The following is a 21124-nucleotide window of genomic DNA, read 5'->3' as shown; positions in this document are numbered from 1 at the left end:
GCTGGGTGGGAAACATAAAAGAGTATGGTGCGGGACATTATATATGGCCAATCCTTGCAAAAATCAAATGATGCAGAGGCAAGCATATTGCCACATTGCATTTACTGAAGTGAATTACAGATAGGAAGAGAGAGAAATTTGGTGGGTATCTCTGGGGATAATTTCTTCTCCTGAAAACCAAGCATCAACCGCCCTTTTCAGGAAAAAGAGAAATAAAGGTTGCGAAAGAAGGAATCTGTGAATTTGTTCGAGTTTCTAGAGAAGTATAATCTTTTATTAATGTCATATCTTGAAAGGTCTTGTCACTGTTGTATATCCCTTTCCTCCTCCATTGAAACTTGCATTTTTATTGTGTTTAGTTTATTATGATGCCCCCCCAAAAAAATTAAAAAAAAAAAAATAATCTGTCTGAACTCCACTACAACAACTTGGTGTAAAATGGTTTCCTAATTAACTGTACAAGCGAATGGCATCACCATGTGACACTGGAACATGTCAATATCTATTACTGCAATCTGGTGTGATCTATCTTTTGTGAGCCCCACTTCCGAATTAGGATTCTAAATTCGAAATGTCTTTAAAAATTATCATCTGAATAATTAATTTAAATCTTTACACTAATTTTTGTCCATTGGTTTTATTGCATGACACATACCTCTCATCAACGGCACCTCATTGAGCTGGAGCTGGAGACACATGGAATCTGACATGGTGGTATGGATTTCAGAGAAGTAATATCTTATATAAATAATAATAACTGATTCTTTAAGCACCTTAAACTCAAACTGAAACTGTGTGTGATTGACAGTAAAAAAAAGGGTTTTTAGCAAGGGTGATGGATGTAAGGGTGCTACTGTTTTGTTCACAGTCACAGACAGAGCCAAGGCTCTCTCCTACAGAGAGACAGTCTGATATCTGTTGTGAGAAAAGGGATACAAATTAAACGGTTGCAATTTGAGCACGTAATTGTCTTTCGGTGTTTCCTTTCTTCCATCTGCCTGTTCTCCATACAGCCATCTACTGTCATCTCCATTAACACAGATAGTGGTCCCATTCATAGCACAACACCTACCTCCACATACCCAATATCATTTCATAATCCCCTTTTCTTTTTCCTATAAACAATTTCGTTAATTTTCTTATATATGAAATCCAAAAACATCCATTACACTTCTCTTTCCCTTTACCCCACTTGTATTTTCATATTATGGGGCAGATTTCTGAGCTCTAGCTACTTCAAATTTTTTTGTCATACTGATCAGTAACGGGAGGTGCATGAAAAAGTTGAAGGTTGTGCATTATAATTACTGTGACCCTAAAGAAGAACCCCACATTGAAAGCGCAAACAAAAATAATTCTTTATTGTTTACAATGATTTTGTTTAGATTTAGGATCTAAACATATCTCTGACTCCAGAACAAATCTTAGCCATCTCTGTTCCACTTCTTAGATAAAGAAACTCTCCACCACAGATTATATGATTGAATATAATAATAATAATAATAATAACCATACCCATAGTTGAAGCAAGTGATCAGACAAAAGAAATGGGGCCTAAACTTGTCACCCCTCAAGTCGGGAAAGTAGTCGAGCGATGTTTTCATGTTGAAGTTTGTAGAAAGCAAAAGGTCGTGTCGGAATGGGTTTAATCACATGGGTTGTAGAAGAATGGGAACATGCATGGCTGCTTGCCTGCGTCTGAACATGCAAACATTTTTATCATCTGCCTAAGTCTAACAATCCTTAGATATATGCCTTACTCTTTTCGATCACAACTAGAAATCTCATTGCTTCTTTATCTACTCCACTTGGCAATTTTACATAAAACTTATTTCTTTTTTAATTTATCTCTTTTAGTATACAAACTAAAGAATATTATCCACTAAATTAAAAAATAAGTACTTTTTAACTTCAAGTAAACTAAAACCCACCACCATCAACTAAATGCCATAAAGGTCCCCCCATTATCGTTAAAACTTAAAACCAAACAAGTTTATGGACAAAACAGGTTCAGGCGGTAAAAAACAATTAAACCAGCCAATGGTTGTATGATCTGATCATATATAAAAATATAAGATCAGAAAGCTATCTGTGCTCAAAGGCTGAGGCTTTGTTCTCTCTCTTGAAATTAATATTATTATTAATACGAAGAGAGAGAGGGGGGGCTGCCCCTCACCCGCAACTTCCAAAGCAGTATACGCCCTTTTCTTATGTTATGTTCACCTCTTTTATACATTGACACGTTCCTCAGAACTCAAAACAGTCGGGCCCAACATCTCATGTATATATACACATATCGTCTTGCATACTTTAGCATTCAAAAACCAAAACCCATCAAACATAAAACATAAACACCCCCTCAGGCTTTCGTTATTCCAACCTTATTTACACTTCCGTCTCTTTATATCCTTAAGCTACCTACTTATGTGTAATTCAAAGCCTTCTTCGCCATCCTCATTTTCTTCTCACAATAAAACCCATTTTGTAAATCCCAACGAAAACATGGATCCTCACACAACTACTCATCATCAAGAAGAAGATCAACTAAATAGATGGCCAACTCCTTCTGAGGTAAAAACCATATATATGTTTGGTGTCACTGCTACTTGTTTATCGACTATATATATGACTCATTTTCTCTTCTTCTTCATTTTTTTTTTTTTTTTTTTTTTTTGGCATTCTTCAGGCCTTTGAAGAAATCAAAGCCATAGGGAAGATCTCTGGCCCAACAACTATCACCGGTCTACTTATGTATTCCAGAGCCATGATCTCCATGCTCTTTCTGGGGTATCTTGGTGAGCTTGAGCTTGCTGGTGGCTCTCTTTCCATCGGTTTTGCTAACATCACTGGCTACTCTGTAATCTCTGGCTTGGCTATGGGAATGGAACCCATTTGTGGACAAGCTTTTGGCGCCAAACAGTGGAAGCTTCTTGGCTTAACTCTACAAAGAACTGTTCTTCTCCTTCTCTCCACTTCTATTCCAATCTCCTTCATGTGGCTTAACATGAAAAGAATCCTTTTGTGGTGTGGCCAAGACCAAGAAATATCTTCCGTGGCTCATACTTTTATTCTTTTTTCAATTCCTGACCTCTTTTTCCTTTCATTGCTTCACCCACTTCGTATCTATCTTAGAACTCAAAGCATTACATTACCATTAACTTACTGTTCTGCTATCTCTGTACTCCTCCATGTCCCACTCAATTTCCTTCTTGTTGTTCACTTCAAGATGGGCATTGCAGGGGTGGCCATAGCTATGGTTTGGACTAATTTCAATCTCTTCCTCCTGTTATCTTCATTTGTATATTTCTCTGGTATTCATAAAGATTCATGGGTTTCTCTGAGCATGGATTGCCTTAGGGGATGGTCTTCTTTGCTTTCCCTGGCCGTGCCAACTTGTATATCAGTTTGTCTTGAGTGGTGGTGGTACGAGTTTATGATAATGCTTTGTGGACTTCTTGCTAACCCAAAAGCTACCATTGCTTCTATGGGAATCCTTATCCAAACTACCTCTCTTGTTTATGTCTTCCCTTCATCTCTAAGTCTTGGAGTTTCTACCAGAGTTGGAAATGAACTAGGTGCTAACCGGCCCGCAAAAGCCCGCATTTCAATGATTGTTTCTCTCTTTTGCGCGGTAGCATTAGGCCTCATGGCCATGCTGTTCACAACATTAATGAGGCACCAATGGGGAAGGTTTTTCACCAACGATGCTGAAATTCTGGAACTCACTGCAATAGCATTGCCAATTGCGGGGCTTTGTGAGCTTGGAAATTGCCCACAGACAACTGGTTGCGGTGTGTTGAGAGGAAGTGCGAGACCAGCAATAGGAGCAAACATCAATTTGGGTTCATTTTACTTAGTGGGTATGCCAATAGCTATGTTCATGGGGTTTGTGGCCAAAATGGGGTTTTCCGGGCTCTGGCTTGGCTTGCTTGCAGCTCAAGCTTCATGTGCGTTGCTCATGCTATATGTTCTATGCAGAACAGATTGGAAGGATCAAGTTGATAGAGCAAGAAAACTTACACAATCTAAGACAACAACAACAACAATTAGTAGCTCAATATTGCTAGTTTCATCACCAAAACCAGAAGACTCTCTCGTCAACAAGAAGGATAATCTTGAAGAGATATTGTGCATTAAAGATGAGCTAGTGAAGTCAGCGTCACTTGAAACAGACCCACTTATATCTGCTAAACAAACTACCAATGTGCATTGATTAGAGTTTAACTTCCCCCATTTTTGCTCCTTCTTCTTGAGGAGCTGATGTGAAAAATTATTCATTAGTAGAGAGAGAGCTTTCTTCTCTCATTCTCACTTGTATTATTGAAAAGTATTTTTATTTTTACATTATTTTCTATGTTGTATTAATGAGCAGTTTGTAGAATAGAACAAATTAATATAGTTTTAAATAAAATCAATTACAGTCGCATGAAAGGAGGAGAGAGAGAGAGAGAAATAAAGGGTTAAGCTGTCGGCTGGTTAGAGGCTCGGGGTCGGGGAAAAAAAGATCTGCTTTACCCATCTTGTTGGTCTATTCCATTAAAGGCAAACGAGGTTTCACTACCTAAAATGGAAAATTAGCATGTTAACTTTCCCCATTACTAATTACCTATCTATCTTAATGCATCTCCTTCGGTCCTTCCAGCTTAATATGAGCACAGTGAAGAATGATAATTATTGGTAGTAGAACAAGTATCAAAATAGAGAGAAGGGTTGTATATTGAAGACGATGGGGGGCCCTGTTTCGAACTGAAGAAACAAAATCCAGCTACTACTGCTTATGTCTACTTCTCACATGACAAAAATTAGTAACAGTACCTCTGGCCTTACCAGATCCCCACCCCCGTCCCCCACCTTCAGCCTCCATTTCTTCCACAAACCTCAGATATAAATATAACCTTAAATAAATAATCTCACATATATATTATAATATAATATAATATATATAATATATTTATATATATATATATATATATATATATATATATATACACAAAACTATATCCTATGTAGTATGTACATATCATACACCACAGCATGAAAGAGGATGAAACATGGGATGACCCATTTCACTTGCTCTTTCTGAGTGGTACACGTAAGGCCTCAAAATCTATGTCACTTTTCAATTTTCTCATTCATTTTGTAAGAAAGTGCTTAAACCCACAGCCACCCCCTTTGATTTATCAATTTTCCTTATCTTCTTCTCTTTAGTTTATACAAAAAAAATATTCCATCTCCATCTAGCCTAACTCGCAATCCTAGTATAACTCCATAGCCATGTAATTGTGGTAAGGATCATCTACCTTTTTAACTTGTGGTTTAGCTACTTACCTAGCAATCCATGTTTACTCATTTTTTATTTTAATTTAAATTAAAAAAATCATTATATACCACTAATTAGGTCTTGAGCACGACCTCCAAACTCTTCTTTACTGCAACGCTGTGAACAACTGTTTATCTAATCTTATGTATTTTATAATAGTCTTACGTACTCACTCGCTGGCCTTATACAATTTTACTCTACGTGAATGTACGTATGAATCACTTTTAGTAATCACAACAACTTGTATGTATAGATGTATACAAACGCAATCTACTAAGAATTAGGACCACATATATCTTCCTTTTTTTTTTAAAAAAAAAAAAAAAAAAGATGAATCAAACCCTAGCTTCTTTTATAAAATCAAAACTTAAAACAGTATCGTCTTTGGCAAAGAAAGATGTTAACGATGGTGATTGATAAATAGGTAGCGTTGCTGCTTCCAGTTCCTTTGAATCATAAAAAAGTTAGAAGATGCTTTGCCAAGTTGATAAAATTAATTTTAAGTATACAGGGAGATGGATGTGGTACTGTAGATGGTCAGTGTTGGGGCAAATCGGATACTCATCCATTCCAACACAGACTGGATAATTACCCCCCATCTCTTCTCTTTTATATTTTACGTGACATTGACACATTTTGCGTACCAATAGGGATTATAAAACAATTAATGCGCTCAGTACCGTACTAAAAATGGAGAGGCATATATACGAGTTGACTGTGTACGCCCAAATTTGATAATCAACTTACATATATTAATTAACTGATTATTTTAATAAAAATAAATAAATTAACAAGTTGGATATCGTTAACAAAATTGGTAATTTGGTCTAATTAGTACGTTACAAATATATAAAGTTGGATTCTCATCAATGGATCAATTAATTAAAATTAAGATAAATTAAATAAATAAATATATTATTCTTTTTTTGGGTGAGGAATCTTGAGTTTAGAATGCCTCCCATTATGGATTTATCTATCAATCAAAACATCATTTTCCAGTACATCATTGTTAACTTTGAATCGAATAATTAAAAGCCACGTGTCTATGCATTATATATATTCGAAAAGTGGACATTCTGAAGCGACACGTGTCTCGCACAACAAAAGCCCACTTTCCCTTCCGTAGTCGGCCACCAATAGTATCGTTTCATGCGCCACATGAGAAACATTTTCGTAAAATTTACTAAAAAACAATACTGGAAAACGGTGACCGCCCCTAAGGCTAAATATAGTGGTAGGGTTACTCCCCAAACAGAAAAGAATTATTTAAATAAAGATTGATTAATTAAATATCAAAAAAGGTTTTGTCCAAATACAAACATAAAACTGGCAATAGGATCCGTGCTTTTTCCCTAAAAATGTCATATCAACAAACGCACAATCACCTTGCTTTTACTTTACATATAGAGACAAGAGACAGAGAGCAGTAAGTGAAAGTGGCATTCCTTATCTTCTTCCATAGTGATGAATGAAAGGACTTGAGAGAAGTCTGTGCCCGTGGCCACTACTTGTTGTTTTACCCTTAACAGGTGTTGAAGATTCAAGAAGAACATACTCCCCTCATCTTCTTGCCTCAAATCCCAATATTAATCCATTCATGGCCGAAAGTCATCACTTACATGCATTTTTAATAAAGACTAATGTTATATTCATGATCTCTTTTCATAAATTTTCTTTTACAATCTTGATTGTGAATTATTATATCAGAGTTATGAGAAGACATCATGAGCGTAATATTTTTCATTAATAAAATCTGAACATTTACATTACCAATTCAAATTCTTCTTCTTCTCTTCTTAACTTGTAAGTTAGACCCCACCCCGGTTGATTCCCTTATTATTATTATTTAAATTACAGCATTAAAATATATATTCCAAGTCATATGAATTGTCTTCCATTTCATGGTTTAATTAAAATAGACATTATTAATGAAAGTGGGCTGTGATTGTTGATGGTTGATTGTAGATATTTGAGAACAGAGATGGTCAATGGCGTTATCTGAGATTATCAGTGAATGAAAGGTAAAAACAAGTAGTTATAGTGACACTGTGTAGGTTTATATTGTATGTCTTCAAGTGAAATAGATAGTAGTTGAAGAAGAAGGAAGCACAAATTTGAGGAAATGGATGATGTTTTGTGTAGAATTCAAAGATGCCAATCGTGTGGCAAGAGAATAATCACACAAGGACGACAGTCAATGCCGTAATGCATGCCCTTTCAAGGAAGGGTCCCCATTCCGAAGATGCTGTGTTGCTGTTGCATGAAATGACCAAACGGCTATTTACACATTTTAGGGACTGAGTTTCACTGTATGGGTTAATGGGTACCACTTATTAGGGAACAAATATTGTCATTTGTTCCGTAGGAAAGGTGATGAGTTTTCAAACTATATTTTGTCTCTTTTACAAATCCCTTTTGTATTTGATATTTCCTCTCTAATGAATTTGAACCGACCTCCATTTTATATTATATACTCACTCACCCAATTCATATTTTTTTAATAGTTCCAGACAAAGTCAATTTTTATTTTTTTCTTTTTCTTTTGGGGTTAAAATAAAGTCAATTTATAAAGCTAGCTATGACAAGCACCCTCCATGATAGAAGATGAGCCACGCCTTTAGCCCACTACCATTATAAGGGTGAAAAGGTGATCCGAGATAAGCATGTTTTTGTTTATAGGGAAAGAAAGAGAAATTAATTAATAAAGACAATTGTTGGATTGAAAAACACGTGGATGATAATGCTCAAAAGGGTTAGCAGAAACTAAAATTAATTGTGTTCTTGATGGCAAGTACTCTGCTCTGAAGTGAAAGCGAAGCAACCAAAAGATGCCACTCCAAAACTTAGTGGTTTGACATTTTGTTTGTTTTTATATATTTAGTGTTTGACTCAGTCTCATTCCCATTGCCTTTCTGGATTTGACCATCTTATAATTCAGCTCATCTTCACATTCTTAATTTGATCAAGCAACTACTGAGATCGTCAAACAGAAGCAATGTGGAAAGAGAGTCCAATAAGCTTTGTTCTCTTCGTTGTTAGACTTCCATTGCCTCATAAATGATACATTCATTATATGGGAATAAACATGATAACGATGTTGAAACATTTGGGGTTATTATTTGAGTCAGTCAACAAGACCAGGCCACTCAGATGTTGTAAAAATGACAAAGATTTTTGGCTTAGCAGGCGTCTTTAATACGGAAGCATGCCCAGTTTGATTAACCCAATTCATAACTCCCAACTTAAATTTAATACACTACATTATCATCTATGAATACCCTTTTCTTTCTTTTAAGCAACACAATTAGTCTTAGGAATGAGAAATTAATACGGAAGTATTGGGATTAAGACCACTCATTGGTTTGTATCGTGGAAGTAAAGAAAATTCATCCCCAACCTTTTTAATTTGAACACTCTAATGAACCCACACATATTCATGTATATGACTATAGATTTCTTTTTCGTTTCTGGTAAGTTTTTATTACGAGGCTATAAGCAAACAAATGGTAATCAGTATCACCAATTGGTCATGGACGCTAACTGATAATAGCTAGCATACGTATGGATGAAATAACACCATACAACGTACGCAAAGCAAGACCCTTTTCTCTCTGGAATTACCCAAAACCTTCAATGAGTGGAGTGGACCCTTCATTTCTAATCAGCAACTCAAATATGGGCTATCTCAACTTGCTTTATTAAACATACAAGTGACTGGGTTACAATTCATTTAAATCCAGCTAGTTTTTTTTCTTGTTATTCTCAATTTAATTTTTGTTTCTTTCTTCTTCTTTTAAGGCATGGCGCCGTATAAGTCTGCAATATGTCATATTTGACAATCTAAATTCAATTTGCCTTCTTTTTCCTGCCCTCAATGTGTGTGCTGTGCAATCAACATCCCTAAATCTTTTAATATCAATATTGAACTTCACATAATACTTAAAATTAATTAACCAAATATCATCCTCACATATAACATATTTAATTTGTTTCTGGTTAGTTATCTATCAATATGGCCATCTAAATACCAATATTGAACTCTAACCTTTTTACAATTTTGATTATTAAAGCCCATGATATGCCACCACACCAACTCACTCACAACATTCATCAACTATTCCTTCTGATATTAATATAATTATCAACTCTTAAAAAAAAACCACTGCGTGGGACGATATTATATGCATAAAACAATAAAAACAAAAAAACCAGTAGGATAATAAATTGTTCTTGCTGCCCCGCCCCATATACAAAGTAAAGCTGATAGCTGGGCCTCCTAATGGACATAGAAGTCAAGTATAGAGCCAATCAACAATGAAATAATGCATATCAAAATCAGAAATATAAGATCACCCACAAAAGTATAACTGCATATGAAAAAACAAAATCACCTCGCATCATGCATGCACCTAGTGAATACAAAATCTCCTTTGCAACATGCATGCACCTGATCTCTCTATTCAATATTCATACACCCTCAAATCATTCAATGCCTCTCCTAATGAAAGCAAGTATATAACATAGGGGTAGTAGACTGACCTAGCTTCAGGTCCTATAAATGGCAGTCTCAAAATTTGGCCTCGGGACCAGATATAAGATAAACAACATACCCATCCAAAAAGTTAAATGCATGATTGACATATTGAGCCGGCCAAGAAGTACAGACTCGGGCCCCCACGAAGCTTGACCTTCATCCTGCAGAGATGGCCTACACATGAGTATGACATGGTCCATCATCTACAATTTTGGGCACCGCCCCCCCTCTACAATGAGTGTTTCCATCCAGTAAATATGACGATTGAAGAATGCCTTTCACAAAAGACACGCTTAAGGTTCCTATTACATAGCTGATGGCCCAGTAATGACTTCGCTAGGTTGCAAATTCGGTCTGGTCGTCATTTATATGTCACAAATTTGTGGTAAAGGGAAATGCTCGAGTTTTGGAGAAAAAAATTGTTCCAGCAAAGTAGTGGTGCAAACCATAATAAACTATATCAACCTGATAGCACATTCAACTCTTTATCTCTTGTTAAAAGAATAGTTCCCTATGGCTTTGAAAGTCGAAAATGAAGGAATACCAGTCATCATCAAGAGTTAAAAGTTCACGTGCTGCCATTGACAAGCAAACATATAACATCATACATGGGGTGAAGTTATGGTAGGGGCAATTACAAATGAGCAAAAAGAGTGCAGCTCTGGTCGAACATGAACAGGGTGGGTCTCGCAATGAAGGATTCTGCAACCACCAACAAACATCTTATCCACAAAACAGACTTGAAACAAACCAAAATAATACAACTAAAGAAAGAAAACCAAGAACACTGCTTCACTAGACTGCCATGGACATAGACCCAAGAAAGGGAGAAGTTATTTTAATCAACAAAGCAAGACTGCAAGCTAGCTTTAATGATTCTCAAGAAGATGTCAGAAGCTTCAGGAGTGTACAATAATTTGAGAATTCAGGGATCCAGAATCAAGAAAAAAGGGACCAAGGGCAGTTGTCTCTCGTCTTATTGAGGTACCATGACAACATTAAAATATTTAATAGTATAAATGAGTTAGTAAATTAAAAACTTGCATGTTGCAAAGCAAAATCTTAAGATTTATCTAAATAAACATCACACAAGCAAGCCCACCCTCGATAATTTCGGCCATAAAATAACAGACAACAAAAAGTCAGCACCAATGTGCCATGAAGTCGAGATAGCTAGTAATTACTTGTTTACGTACACCTCAACTAAGTCCACCCTCAATAATTTCATCCAAATAAAATGTATCATCATCGCGGCTCACTAATGAGAAATACTGAAAACTCTCTTTTTCAGTGTGTTACTCATTGTTACACTCTCCCATTATACAAAAAACAGGACACTAATATATTACCAACTTGTTAATCCTTTTGTCTTTTCATATATACATGTCAACTGGAGAGTGAAAAAAAAGAATGTCCCTAGTACTCTTGTATCCTTTATACATATACATCAATTAGCTGTCTTAAATATCTATCACTTTCCACCAACTAGCCAAAAACACTGATTGAAGTATTGTCTTTTTGTTTTTGGCAGAGCAAACAAAAGTTATCAGGATTGGAATAACATTTACAGGTGCATCGGTAATTTCTCACTAGACCTCTGGTTTCATTAAATCATTAATGGAGATCGTGGGCAAATGGCACCCAAGTATTTCAGAATGTCAACTACATCAATATTATTAACAAAGCCCATTTGTCTTCCTTCTACCTTACGCTAATTATCTATATATCCTGAAACTGTTCATATCGTATCACACAGTAGAAACCACGACTCACAATTATCAACCGCAAAACTCTTATTGAATTGTCCAAAGCACCAGGATTTTGGAATAGAAAATAAATGGATGATATCAAAACTCAGACACACTCGTAGAATAATAGAATAACAGTCATTGAATTGAATTTGATTGTTAATAAATCCAAAACAAACAACCAAATACATGTGATATTTCATTTTTTAAATGAAGTAATTTTGTGGTTTAAAGTTCCACAGAGTTTTTACAGTGTTTGATTCTAATTCCTAGATGAATTCGTCAATCGGAAGGCATAGCTGAATTGCAGAAAACTCCTTCTTCTCCTTCAGGTTCATTTTTTATTTCGTGTCGAAAAGCTTATCATCTTTTTTATTAGAGTAATATTGCACCCAAATCTTTTTATACAAATTTATCCTTACAAACTTATATGATAAAAGATGATTGGATAATTTAAAATTTAAAATTTAAAATAAATTTTGACGCAATCATCTTTCACGGTTTAATCTGGCAAGAGAGTTAGAATAAAAATGATGTAGGTATAATATTATTGTTCTTATGGCGTTAAGTTTGATGGGCTTGGACATCAATGATGGACCAAGCCCGATTCCAAGTCAATGGCCGTTTATGATGTTGGGCTTTATTTATTTCTAACAATTTCGCAATGATTAGATTGTGTTACAATATGAGCCAAAAATGTAACAAAACACAATATTCAACTTATTATTTTATAATTTTCATTAAAATGAAAGTAGATACCGATGACCATGAGGTAAGAGATATTTAAAATATTAATACTTAACTCTATATTTTTATATATGGTAGTTACCATATTACCTAATCCTTCGTTCATAATAACGTTATTAATTTAGTAGCAGCGCATTCATAAAGTATTTCATATATTACCTAATCCTTCGTTCATAATAACGTTATTAATTTAGTAGCAGAGCATTCATAAAGTATTTCATATATGCAGTAGTGGTAACTAAAATTTCTCATACTCAATCATTGGTTGAACCAATTACGAAGTCTCACAAGGATGACCACAAAGAAAACCAAGACACCCTACACTTTCCTCCACAATTAGCCACGTACATTTCACCTAACGCGTAACTTAGAATAAACAAATGGTGTGTCCAGCTGGCGCGTAATGTGCACCCACCCAACTCATCACTCCTCCTCGGCGGCCCAAAGGCCCCAAACTCAGACTCCCTAAAACTGCTCTAGATCTTAGACGCCTTTCTTTCTGTCTTAATCTAACAATTTCATCATCTACAAATTCAATGATAGACCTAACGATGGAAAATAAATCTTCTCTCCAGTTTTTTCATTAATCACAATCCAGACTCACTATACTCGCTTCCATACTTTGACTTCCTAATTCCATTCTCTCTACTCATCGTTTTGCTTTCTCTAGGGTTTTAATGTCCGGCCACGTGATTTAGCAGCCGCCAAATCTGATGGCCTCGATCCGCCGAACTCTTTCTCCAGCCTATCATGACCGTTCGTACCAAAACGGTTCCAGCACTACATTTCCAGCCGCCAATTCACCTTCTCACAGGCTCTTACATAACGGTAAATATTCGTCATCACCCTTACCTTCAATTAACTCAGTCACAGTCAATCTCCGTCGATTCCTTTCATCCCGTAAATCATGGCGAAAATCTCTCTACCGGTGTCTTCTATTCTTCCTGGTGGGTATTGTGTTAGGCATGAGTCGTTTGACGCCGTTTGGTCACGTGACGGAGATCGAAAACCACGACGTGTTTTTTGAGATCAAGCCGCCACATGTGAACGTGCAATTTGATAGTGACAACATGGAGCTTATTAGCAGGCGTGACACGGAGCTTATTAACAGGCGTGACACGGAGCTTATTAACAGGCGTGACACGGAGCTTATTAACAGGGGCGACGAAGTGGTGTTGAATACAGTGAGTTTCGGAGTAGAGAAGAAAAATGAATCCGAAACGATTGACAATTACAGATACAGATACGATTTCGTGCCAAGAAAGCAATTAATTGTGATCACGCCAACGTACAATCGCGCAATGCAAGCTTATTATTTAAACAGATTGGCGCAAGTTTTGAGGCTTGTACAGCCACCGGTTCTGTGGATAGTGGTCGAGGAAAATGCGGCGTCGTTTGAGACAGCGGAAATGCTGAGAAAAACTGGGGTTATGTATAGACACTTGGTGTGTCAAAAGAATTTGAGCAATGTGAAAGATAGAGGAGTTCACCAGAGAAATGTGGGTTTAGAGCATATCGAAAGGCATAGACTTGATGGGATTGTGTATTTTGCAGATGATGATAATGTCTACACCATTGACTTGTTTGAGAGCCTGAGAGAAATCAGGTATCTTTTGATTCTCTAAACTGAGTTTCTTTCATGTTATAATCAGAAACTTTTATTTATTGTAACTTAAACTTATTAAAGATATAGATATATCAACAAACTGTAATTGTTAAGTTTATTTTGCTAAAAAGGTAATTGTCTACATAAAATGTGTGGTTTGCTGCTAGTAGTACATGTTAGCCGCTTGTAACATTTTAACTATTATAGCATTGAGTTTTTGTACTGCGTAATTTGATGGGTGGATGTAAATGATATACGTGCCTATGGACATGAGAAATACATCTAGTTTGGCAAAGTAAACAATTTCTTGAATTGTTGAGTGCTTTAACTTAAATGTTTATGAAATTATATGTCATTGGATATGGACATTGGATATTTGAAACTGCCTCAACAATTAACTACCTCTGCTTCGTATCTTTTGTTTGTGGATTGATTTTGCATATCTTCTTTGGTGACAGCCATTCCATTTGTTTGTTAATATGTTTATTATCAATTACAGTTTATTCATGATTCTTTTTCAATAATTTATAAATTGTGATTATCTGAGTTTCATGTTGCTCACAAGGCTAACACTAGTGTAAAGTAAACCTTCTCTGTCTAAGTCTCTTACTATTGTTAATGAAATGATATAGTGTGTCATTTTGGTGTTGCTTTTCGATCTTGCTATTACCAAAATACTGGCCTCACCTTTGGGTTTTCTTTTTCTATTAATTTCACTCTTTACTGATCTGCATGTAGTCATGTGAACTTTAAATGTTCATATGGCTTGTAACACGATTTGCTTGATTTGGGGTTTTCAAACAATGAACTATGGCGTCTGTTATTCATTATAAACTAGTGAGTAGAGTATTTTGGGCACTAGCAAGTCTTCTGATAGGGCATTTGCATGTTTAGTATTATTTGAACTTTGTATACCTGCAGTCCTCCTTTTCTTTTTTGAATAAAACCCCTTGAGGCTTGAATGGATTTGTTACCTGGTTTCTACCAATTAGATTTTTATATATCTTAGGTCACCCATTATGACCAGAAAATCTGTAAATGCTGCAAATTACTTCGTATTTCTGCAAATTCCTTCGTATTTCTGCAAATTCCTTATGATGTTTGCCTTTTGGTGCAGCCGATTTGGCACTTGGCCTGTTGCCATGCTTGCACAAAGCAAAAACAAGGCAATTTTAGAAGGTCCTGTATGCAATGGAAGCCAAATTATCGGGTGGCACACAAATGAGAAGAGCAAAAGACTTCGTAGGTTTCATGTTGATATGTCAGGATTTGCTTTTAACAGCACTATCTTGTGGGATCCTAAGAGATGGAAGCACCCCTTTCGGAATCCAATTCGGCAGTTAGACACAGTGAAGGAGGGTTTCCAAGTATAAATCTTTTCATTCTAATTTATGGATATCTTTTTAATACTATAAATTCTAAGTGTGCTTAAATTATTAGAAGCAACAATTGAAATCTGTGCACCAATATTGTGTTTTCTACAGGAGACCACATTTATAGAACAAGTGGTGGAAGATGAACGCCAAATGGAAGGTACACCACCTGGTTGTTCAAAAATACTGAACTGGCACCTTCATTTGGACACTCACAATCTTGCTTATCCTAGAGGTTGGCTGCTCCAGAAAAACCTTGATATTATTCTCCCCATTAAGTGACGTGATTGCAACCCTGCAAATTCCATGCAGCCTCAAATGGGTATGATTTTCTGAGTTGTCTCATTGCAGCATTTAGAATTTTAACGTTTGCAAGTTTCAACATTGTCAGTCGGAAAATTAGCTTCCGAAAAAGTGTTTCCAAAAGGATAATTTTTTTTGCCTTTGCACCTCTTCATTCTCTTAATAGGGGGAGACAAGGGAGACAAAAGAACTGGGTTGAAAAAAGAAAATTATAAAGGTTATTTTATGATGAGCAAGGGAAGGTTCATATATCATATGGGCAAAGAAGACTTTTCTGAAGGATTCTGTAGTCAATTGTTTCTAACCCATGCTTTTTTGAAGTTTTTCTGTGGCAGTCACTATTTTGTTTATGTGGCCAGTCTCCCTGAGCAATTGTTGCTTCGTGTGCTACCAACGGGACACAGCGACTCAGCTAGCTAGCAATGACAAAGAAACAGAAATTTATGGTTTTACATGTACAATTTTCCTAGCGTGATATCCTTTCACAAGTGAGATTTTGTATTTGTTGTAGAGTACGGGTGTTTGGTATTGGGGGCGTTTTAATTGCTCTATCTCATAACACCCTTCTCTCGAAAAAGGAAGTTGTTCTCTCTGGGCCATGTTGTGATCCAACCTGTATGCCACCTTGTATCAAAATCAGGAAATACCAACATGTCCTGGAATTGAAATTTTAAGATAGTCCAGCATTCTTTTATGCATTTGATATTCTTCCCGGTCCTTCTTGTACTGTATATGATTTGGGATGCTTTAGCAGCTTGTTTGTTATAAATATAATGCCATTAATCATAGAGGTTGTATCAGGAAATAACAACATGACATGGGATGCTTTAGCCACCTTGTATCAAAAGCAGGAAATACCAACATGGCCACCGCTTATCAACCACCAGCCCAAAATCAGGATCCATTTTTCATTATTGTTATTTCAACTGGATTTGACCTGGTCGTAGCTCCTGTCACATACTAACGACCTCCAACATGACAAATTGAAACGTGGATGTCAAAGGTGCAGGTGGAAAATGATGTTAAAACTTAAAACCACTCTGAAATGCACTAATTTGACTTGCAGATGTACGAGTTAAAGATGCAAACGTAACAGATTGGTTCTAATACGCCATCGAACTCTCTTTTATATATTATTCGATCACTGTTATAAAAAATAAATACTTGTAGAGAGCGTTTGGATCATATAATATTTTTTTTATCTTAATAATAAGATTATCAAAAAGAAAGATTACCTTGTAGATTATCGGGATTAAATTATTATTATGTTTGTTTCAATTGGGATGTATTAATAATTAATGTGTTTGGTTGATAGTAATAACAAATGTCCTGGAATATCTTTTACTAAAATACCCTTTAGATGATTATTAGATATAAATAATTAAGAGCTTGTTTGTTTTATTATTTGAAACCTTATTCTTTATCCTATTTTCAGAATACTTATTTGTTTAATTATTACTTTTTTGTTTAATTATTTTGGGAAATACTATTCTATTTTTTTTAATTACTTTTAGACCCCTTAAGTTTATTAACTTAATTTAACACCCCTAAAAAAGAAAAGTTTAAAAATTAACAAAAATAACCCCACCCATCCATAGTTGCCAGATTCCAGCAACCACCGTCAGTGGTGGCCGGAATCTGTCACAATGGCCTAAAAATGACCAAAAATGGTAGTTTACTCACCGATTTGGCCTTCGTTGATGGTTAACGACGGCCAACTCGTGGCCATTATTGATGGTCAACGACAGCCAACTCTTTGGTCGTATCTAACGGCCAGATCTGGCCTTAGATCTGATCGAAAAAGGCCAGATCAGTGAATAAACTGCCAGATTTGACCACTCTGAGTCGTAACGGCAGATTCCGACAATGGTGATCGAAATCTAGATTCTAGCACTGTGGTGATGGGGGTGTTTTTGTCATTTTACAAATTGAGTGTTTAGTAATTATTAACCAAGCCAAGGATATTTTCGTCTGCATAATATACTATTTAGGGGCAAAATTGGATATAAATTATGATTACCCGATAACGTTTTAATAACAACCCCCCATGAGGTACAAATATTCTTGACAATTTACCCCCCTTTAACCACTGGTTGTCATCTTTTTTTCCCGTAAAATTTTTTTACAAAAATGTCATAACACGGTAATCTGTTAAATTAAACAAATATTACCCTTATTAAAAAATTTAAACCCGATCCAAACGGGCCCGTAGAGACATATATTATTACACGTTATGCTCCATTTCGTTTTTGGGATTTCAATTCATTTCCAGGATTCTACATCCATTAGATGATTATTTCAGGCATACAAATCTATTGTGTTAGGCATGAGTCGTTTGACGCCGTTTGGTCACGTGACGGAGATCGAAAACCACGACGTGTTTTTTGAGATCAAGCCGCCACATGTGAACGTGCAATTTGATAGTGACAACATGGAGCTTATTAGCAGGCGTGACACGGAGCTTATTAACAGGCGTGACACGGAGCTTATTAACAGGCGTGACACGGAGCTTATTAACAGGGGCGACGAAGTGGTGTTGAATACAGTGAGTTTCGGAGTAGAGAAGAAAAATGAATCCGAAACGATTGACAATTACAGATACAGATACGATTTCGTGCCAAGAAAGCAATTAATTGTGATCACGCCAACGTACAATCGCGCAATGCAAGCTTATTATTTAAACAGATTGGCGCAAGTTTTGAGGCTTGTACAGCCACCGGTTCTGTGGATAGTGGTCGAGGAAAATGCGGCGTCGTTTGAGACAGCGGAAATGCTGAGAAAAACTGGGGTTATGTATAGACACTTGGTGTGTCAAAAGAATTTGAGCAATGTGAAAGATAGAGGAGTTCACCAGAGAAATGTGGGTTTAGAGCATATCGAAAGGCATAGACTTGATGGGATTGTGTATTTTGCAGATGATGATAATGTCTACACCATTGACTTGTTTGAGAGCCTGAGAGAAATCAGGTATCTTTTGATTCTCTAAACTGAGTTTCTTTCATGTTATAATCAGAAACTTTTATTTATTGTAACTTAAACTTATTAAAGATATAGATATATCAACAAACTGTAATTGTTAAGTTTATTTTGCTAAAAAGGTAATTGTCTACATAAAATGTGTGGTTTGCTGCTAGTAGTACATGTTAGCCGCTTGTAACATTTTAACTATTATAGCATTGAGTTTTTGTACTGCGTAATTTGATGGGTGGATGTAAATGATATACGTGCCTATGGACATGAGAAATACATCTAGTTTGGCAAAGTAAACAATTTCTTGAATTGTTGAGTGCTTTAACTTAAATGTTTATGAAATTATATGTCATTGGATATGGACATTGGATATTTGAAACTGCCTCAACAATTAACTACCTCTGCTTCGTATCTTTTGTTTGTGGATTGATTTTGCATATCTTCTTTGGTGACAGCCATTCCATTTGTTTGTTAATATGTTTATTATCAATTACAGTTTATTCATGATTCTTTTTCAATAATTTATAAATTGTGATTATCTGAGTTTCATGTTGCTCACAAGGCTAACACTAGTGTAAAGTAAACCTTCTCTGTCTAAGTCTCTTACTATTGTTAATGAAATGATATAGTGTGTCATTTTGGTGTTGCTTTTCGATCTTGCTATTACCAAAATACTGGCCTCACCTTTGGGTTTTCTTTTTCTATTAATTTCACTCTTTACTGATCTGCATGTAGTCATGTGAACTTTAAATGTTCATATGGCTTGTAACACGATTTGCTTGATTTGGGGTTTTCAAACAATGAACTATGGCGTCTGTTATTCATTATAAACTAGTGAGTAGAGTATTTTGGGCACTAGCAAGTCTTCTGATAGGGCATTTGCATGTTTAGTATTATTTGAACTTTGTATACCTGCAGTCCTCCTTTTCTTTTTTGAATAAAACCCCTTGAGGCTTGAATGGATTTGTTACCTGGTTTCTACCAATTAGATTTTTATATATCTTAGGTCACCCATTATGACCAGAAAATCTGTAAATGCTGCAAATTACTTCGTATTTCTGCAAATTCCTTCGTATTTCTGCAAATTCCTTATGATGTTTGCCTTTTGGTGCAGCCGATTTGGCACTTGGCCTGTTGCCATGCTTGCACAAAGCAAAAACAAGGCAATTTTAGAAGGTCCTGTATGCAATGGAAGCCAAATTATCGGGTGGCACACAAATGAGAAGAGCAAAAGACTTCGTAGGTTTCATGTTGATATGTCAGGATTTGCTTTTAACAGCACTATCTTGTGGGATCCTAAGAGATGGAAGCACCCCTTTCGGAATCCAATTCGGCAGTTAGACACAGTGAAGGAGGGTTTCCAAGTATAAATCTTTTCATTCTAATTTATGGATATCTTTTTAATACTATAAATTCTAAGTGTGCTTAAATTATTAGAAGCAACAATTGAAATCTGTGCACCAATATTGTGTTTTCTACAGGAGACCACATTTATAGAACAAGTGGTGGAAGATGAACGCCAAATGGAAGGTACACCACCTGGTTGTTCAAAAATACTGAACTGGCACCTTCATTTGGACACTCACAATCTTGCTTATCCTAGAGGTTGGCTGCTACAGAAAAACCTTGATATTATTCTCCCCATTAAGTGACGTGATTGCAACCCTGCAAATTCCATGCAGCCTCAAATGGGTATGATTTTCTGAGTTGTCCCTTTGCAGCATTTAGAATTTTAACGTTTGCAAGTTTCAACATTGTCAGTTGGAAAATTAGCTTCCGAAAAAGTGTGTCCAAAAGGATAATTCTTTTTGCTTTTGCACCTCTTCATTCTCTTAATAGGGGGAGACAAGGGAGACAAAAGAACTGGGTTAAAAAAAGAAAATTATAATGTTTATTTTATGATGAGCAAGGGAAGGTTCATATATCATATGGGCAAAGAAGACTTTTCTAAAGGATTCTCTAGTCAATTGTTTCTAACCCATGCTTTTTTGAAGTTTTTCTGTGGCAGTCACTATTTTGTTTCTGTGGCCAGTCTCCCTGAGCAATTGTTGCTTCGTGTGCTACCAAAGGGACACAGCGACTCAGCTAGCTAGCAATGACAAAGAAACAGAAATTTATGGTTTTACATGTACAATTTTCCTAGCGTGATATCCTTTCACAAGTGAGATTTTGTATTTGTTGTAGAGTACGGGTGTTTGGTATTGGGGGCGTTTTAATTGCTCTATCTCACAACACCCTTCTCTCGAAAAAGGAAATTGTTCTCTCTGGGCCATGTTGTGATCCAACCTGTATGCCACCTTGTATCAAAATCAGGAAATACCAACATGTCCTGGAATTGAAATTTTTAGATAGTCCGGCATTCTTTTATGCATTTGATATTCTTCACGGTCCTTCTTGTACTGTATATGATTTGGGATGCTTTAGCAGCTTGTTGGTATGATGCTATTAATCATAGAGATTGTATCAGGATTCAGGAAATACCAACATGACATGAGATCCTTTAGCCACCTTGTATCAAAATCA

General features: G+C 36.0%; 2 protein-coding genes across 8 annotated transcripts; both read left to right on the top strand.

The window, feature by feature from the left end:
- The first annotated feature begins 2254 nt into the window (after positions 1-2254).
- Positions 2255-4381, top strand: LOC116135275 (protein DETOXIFICATION 48). Its single transcript, XM_031420983.1, has 2 exons — positions 2255-2571; positions 2687-4381. Exons 1-2 carry the CDS (start codon positions 2425-2427, stop codon positions 4211-4213), a joined length of 1674 nt encoding a protein of 557 aa, XP_031276843.1. The 5' UTR covers positions 2255-2424; the 3' UTR covers positions 4214-4381.
- Positions 4382-12754: 8373 nt separating this feature from the next.
- On the top strand, positions 12755-20986 carry LOC116135115 (probable beta-1,4-xylosyltransferase IRX9H). Of its 7 annotated transcripts, none has more exons than XM_031420846.1 (5): positions 12755-13312; positions 17956-18598; positions 19716-19965; positions 20083-20293; positions 20634-20986. In XM_031420846.1, exons 1-4 carry the CDS (start codon positions 13063-13065, stop codon positions 20251-20253), a joined length of 1314 nt encoding a protein of 437 aa, XP_031276706.1. In that variant the 5' UTR covers positions 12755-13062; the 3' UTR covers positions 20254-20293; positions 20634-20986. The 7 variants fall into 7 exon arrangements, with proteins under 7 accessions (XP_031276706.1, XP_031276715.1, XP_031276709.1 ...); XM_031420855.1 differs by lacking the exon at positions 20634-20986 and adding an exon at positions 20596-20616; XM_031420849.1 differs by lacking the exon at positions 20634-20986 and adding an exon at positions 20441-20471.
- The last annotated feature ends 138 nt before the right edge of the window (positions 20987-21124 follow it).

This window comes from Pistacia vera, unplaced genomic scaffold (genome assembly GCF_008641045.1).
Source record: "Pistacia vera cultivar Batoury unplaced genomic scaffold, PisVer_v2 Contig1089, whole genome shotgun sequence".
Taxonomy (NCBI): domain Eukaryota; kingdom Viridiplantae; phylum Streptophyta; class Magnoliopsida; order Sapindales; family Anacardiaceae; genus Pistacia; species Pistacia vera.
This window is presented reverse-complemented; position numbering and strand designations above follow the sequence as displayed.